Source organism: Hibiscus syriacus, unplaced genomic scaffold, assembly GCF_006381635.1.
Source record: "Hibiscus syriacus cultivar Baekdansim isolate YM2019G1 unplaced genomic scaffold, ASM638163v2 tig00110432_pilon, whole genome shotgun sequence".
NCBI classification, from domain to species: Eukaryota; Viridiplantae; Streptophyta; class Magnoliopsida; order Malvales; family Malvaceae; genus Hibiscus; species Hibiscus syriacus.
In genome coordinates, this window is record NW_024062735.1 from 621,429 (window position 1) to 627,051 (window position 5,623).

At 35.7% G+C, this 5,623-nt stretch overlaps 1 protein-coding gene and 1 pseudogene across 1 annotated transcript; one reads left to right on the forward strand and one right to left on the reverse strand.

Moving 5' to 3' along the window:
* Window positions 1–1,306: 1,306 nt before the first annotated feature.
* LOC120125552 (peroxidase 17-like) lies at window positions 1,307–2,592 on the forward strand. Its single transcript, XM_039143955.1, has 3 exons — window positions 1,307–1,600; window positions 1,680–1,871; window positions 1,974–2,592. Exons 1-3 carry the CDS (start codon window positions 1,397–1,399, stop codon window positions 2,565–2,567), a joined length of 990 nt encoding a protein of 329 aa, XP_038999886.1. The 5' UTR covers window positions 1,307–1,396; the 3' UTR covers window positions 2,568–2,592.
* Window positions 2,593–2,986: 394 nt separating this feature from the next.
* LOC120125540 lies at window positions 2,987–4,872 on the reverse strand (annotated as a pseudogene).
* Between the last annotated feature and the right edge of the window lie 751 nt (window positions 4,873–5,623).

Genomic DNA, 5,623 nt, shown 5'->3' on the forward strand with positions numbered 1-5,623 from the left:
CCGCACGAAATATTTAATATGTGATTCTATAAATGTTCGATTCTAAAACCATTTTCGATATAGCACATTGATTTATTAAGCATTTTTTTAAAATATTAAAATAGATTTAATTTCCTTTTTTAAAGGAAAAAATTAAATTTTTAAACAAGTGGGTATTTTGTTTGACAAAATGGCAAGGTGGATGTAATTGCTGGCCCACTCATCGTGGAACACCCCATCCCCCACAACCACAACAATTTTGTGGGCTGTTTTAGCAAATTGCCTTTGCCTTGCCTCCTTTTCTCGCAGCAGCCCCCCCTCTTGTTGGCATTTATGGTGATTCTTCTAAAGTTCAAAATGAAACGATGTATTATGATATAATATTTTTTTTATAAATATATTTTAATTACTTTTATTATAATTTAAAACGGTTTAATAAAATTTAATCTTTTATATTTAATTTTTTTCATGGTTAAATTAAGTGAATTTACCGATTCAAAACAATAATTGGATAACTACATTCTTTAATGAAATAAAAACTTACCACTAAATTGTTATTATTTTAAATAATAATACTATAATATTTTAAGAATAAAACAAATGATTTAAGAGAAGAAAAAAACCAAAATAATAGTACGAATCAAGTTACTTCAGTGGTTAAAGTAATAGTTGTCATTCTTAGAGATTATAGGTTCGAGCACCAAAGACTGTAAGGTATTTAAGAGTTCATTGTCAAATGGTTGAGAGTTTTTAGAATAGATATTGTCACTTGTAAACACCCTAGATTAGTCCAAAAAAATAATTTTATTGAGGTCCCGGGTTTGAACACTGCGTATGAAGGGATATGAGGTTTCATTGTAGAAGGGTTGGGAGTATTTGAATAGATAATACATTGTATTTAAAGACTATGTTATACCGATTTATGTAATTTTTTATTTAATATTTAATGATAAAATGATATATTCATAGTAATATTTTAATTAAATTATATATTTATGTTACAAAAACATTTTTGTTAATGAATTCATAATTAAATTATATTGAATATAATTTAATAAAGAAACCCACCCAAAAAATAATAATCTTTTAAAACATTTCCAAAATTAATTATATATCCTTTTAAATTCCAAGTGCTTCATTATATTGATGGGAATCAAACTTTTGACAGTATAATTAAGGAAAAATAAACCGTCACTGCACCTTGTTTAAGCGTTATATTAAATATATTCTAAATAATTAATTAAGTAGTCATTGTGAGTCATAGAACAATATTATAAATTAACCAATCCTAGTATGACACTGTCCTAGCCGACCCATAGGGTCCGAGAATACATCCAACGAGTTTAAAACTTGGAATACCCTTCCCCTGATCCACCATTTAAGAAAGAACAAATTGGTCTATTTTCATCCCCAAAAGATGGATTCTCTCTTTCCTTTGTTGTTGTTTCTCCAACTGACGACCATGGCCGCTGCCGTAGAGCCTCTCCGGCCAGGGTTCTACTCCGAAACATGTCCACCGGCGGAACTCATAGTCAGAGATGTGATGAAAAAAGCCTTGAGTAGGGAACCGAGAAATGTTGCCTCTGTCATGCGCCTTCAATTCCACGATTGCTTCGTTAATGTATTCTCTAAAACAAAACAAAATACATACCCCATTTTCATTTTTACTTTGTTCAAGATTTTTGTTCTTCTATTTTCAGGGTTGTGATGGTTCTGTGCTGCTAGATGATACACCAGACATGCTTGGGGAAAAGCTAGCTCTTTCAAATATAAACTCGCTGAGATCTTTCGAAGTTGTTGATGAAGTCAAGGAAGCTTTGGAAGCTGCTTGCCCTGGAATCGTTTCTTGTGCGGATATTCTAGTCTTAGCCGCCAGAGATGCCGTTGCTCTGGTACTCTTAACCATATTTGCACATTTTAGCTTTGTATATGTTAATTTCACTTTGGTTATTTTTTCGCTTATGAATTCTTATTAGTTGCTTTACAATTATCAGACTGGAGGACCCGATTGGAAAGTGAGACTGGGAAGGAAAGATAGCTTAACAGCCAGTCAAGAAGATTCAGACAATATAATGCCAAGTCCAAGAGCAAATGCAACTTCTTTGATCAATCTCTTCAACCAATTCAATCTATCAGTCAAGGATCTTGTTGCCCTCTCTGGGTCACACTCCATTGGTGAAGCCAGGTGCTTTTCAATCATGTTCAGGCTCTACAACCAATCAGGGTCTGGCAAACCGGACCCTGCCATCGAACCAACGTTCAGAGAAAAGCTAGACAAGCTTTGTCCAGTTGGCGGATACGAGAATGTAACCGGACCCCTCGATGCAACCCCGATCGTGTTTGATAATCAGTATTTTAGAGACTTGGTTGTTGGAAAAGGGTTTCTGAATTCGGATCAAACCCTTTTCACATCTTCTCGGACGAGACCATATGTGAGGCAGTTTAGTGAAGATAAAGATGAATTTTTCAGGGCTTTCGTTGAGGGGATGTTAAAGATGGGTGATTTGCAGATTGAGCAGCCAGGTGAGATAAGAACAAATTGCAGGGTGGCCAATAGTCGACCCGTGGCTGTATTAATGGAATCTTGAGGTAAGCTATTTTAAAGTAATGGAATTAAGATATTTTAAAATATTATATTATAATAGGAAACTACATCAATAAAATTCAGTGTTTTTACACAATTTAACCAATAACTTAATCATTTATCACTAGAATAAATTTTACTATGGATCAAAATTATCCTTTATTTTTAAGTCATGAGTACAAAATGTTAAACCAGATACAAATTATTAAAATAGACCCCCAAAACTAACCTCTTCAATCCAGATATTCGTAGCAATGCTTCAACATCAACACTAGATGGTTTGAACAGTGCATTAACCATTCATAAGTTACCACAACAGGTAAACACTCTCAACATAATGCCGCAAATACTTAACGCAAAGCATTCATGTGATGCCCAAAAAACAAATGTGTTGACTTGAAAATTGAACAATCAAAATTACCAGCTGACCAAAATTCTAAACCTTGTGGCACAATCTAAGCTGCAATGGATGGCTTAGAGGCAGCAGAGAGTCTGGATCTCTTCTTGGCCAAGCTCTCGCTCCTGCGTTCACGCTGCTCCTTCAACCTCTGGGCAAGGAGCTTCTGGTACTCGGCTGCATCGGCCTTGGCCTTTGCAACTCTCTTCTTCTTCTCTGCAATTCTAGCACGCTTCCTCTGCAAAGTCAAAGGAGTCACCAGCCTTTGAATTTTAGGAGCCTTGCTAACTTTCTTACTTGCGTTCCAAAAATTGATTTTGATGTTTCCATCAGTAATGTGTCAGGGCAAACTGTTCAAGAAAGTTAAAACACTAATTAAAGTTTTCCTCTCTCAGCAACTCGAAACAAAATAAAATATTTTGCCACTAACCAGATTTGGTTGTAAAGGTCCGGTGATAAGTGTTAACATACTTCCTAACATCATCCTCCTTAGAGAGGTTGAACAACTTCCCGATTTTTTATGCTCTCTTTGGCCCCCTCATTCTTGGCTTCTCAGTGTCGGTCAACCCAGGAAGATCATTTTCACCCTTCTTCACAATAACCAAGTTCAGAACTGACTAACAATGCACCCACGAACTGACTTCCTCCTACGCTCACCATTTCTCCTCCCATAACCACGAAAGCAGGGAGTACCTGTTAAGAAGAAAATAGTCGGTCAATAAATAAAAAAATCTATAACTGAACATTTGGGGGGGGGGGGGGACAAATCTGGAGAGTCCAAAGACCTCTGTGAAGCAAAAGACAACGCCCAGGTGTGAGAACTCCTTGCTTGTCACAGCCTCCCATGATCTTGAATAAATAGCCCTTAAACTCCTGTTAAAGGATAATAATGTAACTGCAAATCCGAGTTAAGATGGAAATTCGAGACACAGAAAGAGATGATAAAAGTAAATCAAACACATACCTCACCAAGGGCATCACCACTAACTTCTTGTGAGATCCTCTTGTCAAAAAAAGCTCGGCTGAGGTTCAAAATCAGAAATTTTCTCAAGCGACAATTATAATATGCATTGCCAAAAAATACTTGAGAATACGAAGACAGTCAAGCCAAGCCAATAACACGTACAGCCAAATACAAAAGATAGTTCCAAAAGAAAACAATATTCACCAAAATTATCAGCACATACTTTAACAGATGTACATCTTATGAAATAGAATAGCGGTTTTCTTTAACTTGCTAGCCAAAGGTTCTTTCAGAATATAATGACAAATACCAATAACGAAGTTTCAATAACATAAGAAGCTGGCGACAGAACTTTCACGTAAAAGGAAAACCCACCAACATTTTGACCACCATTGCCACTGCCGCATAAAATTTAGGTCTCACATCACAAACATCCAGATTTTATTAGCAAAAACAATGTTATTCCGTTTTTAACATTTTTTCAGTACATTCTCTAAATACTCTACAAATTCGATCTCACCATGCATACAAAAACAATGTTATTCCGTTTTTAAAAAATTTTCATCGCATTCTCTAAATACTCTACAAATTCTATCTCACCATGCATAACAGAGCTTAACAAATAGCGTCTCCAAACGTAGATAGGAAAAAGAAACAAAAAAAATTCATTTAGGTTCTCAGTGGTGAAATACGAGCATGGGATTTAACATTACTATTCAAACTGAAAGCCACAGATAATCTTAAAACCCACAGAAAGAAAAGGAAAATTACAGTTTCTGGTCATCGTCGATTTCCAGCTTCTTCTGGCAACCAGTGGTTGGATTAGCAATGTTGAACTGAAACAAAGAAAAAATCAGCAAAACAACATAAAAACAATATAAGTATCCTTTTTTTTCTTATAAAAAAATAAGATGAGAACAAAAAACCCTTCATCTTTGAGTGGTGGGGGCTTATTTGGCTGACGCTCTCGTGGAGTAGTACCGCCGCCGCCTCTAGTGCTGCTCTTTTCAAGGGTTCCTTTAGAAAGAGAGGGTTTATACAGACAACTTTATATGTAAGTAAAGGAGGAAAATTTTGGTGTTGTAAAAGGATATTTATATTCGTGTGCCATGATTTTGAAGATTGGGCTTTGAGTTCATCTGCTCAAATGGACTTCTTTGGACCAAACCAAACATAGTCACTTCTATTCATGTGTCTTTATATGTCCAAAAACAATTTACACGATTTCTTTATGAGAAAATCGCCTCACCAAAAATGCCTTATAATATACGATTTTAACCAACTTTTTTTGTATTTATCAAAATAACCAACAAAATCGCAATGCGAAATAAAAATCGCAACGCGATCTCTAGAATCGCAAATCAGTTCCCATAATCGCAACGCGATTATGAAGAATCGCAATGCGATAGTACAAATTCGCATTGCGATTTTCCATAATCGCAACGCGAACATATAAATCGCAATGCGATTCTGACTATCGCAATGAGTATCCGTAAAATTGCAACGCTTATCCGTAAATCGCAACGACAATACGTAAAATCGCAACGCGTATCCGTAAATCGCAACGAGAATATGTAAATCGCAACGCGTATCTGTAAATCGCAACGAGAATACGTAAATCGCAATACGTATCCGTAAATCGCAACGACAATACGTAAAATCGCAACGCGTTTTCGTAAATCACAACTCGATTTTTAAA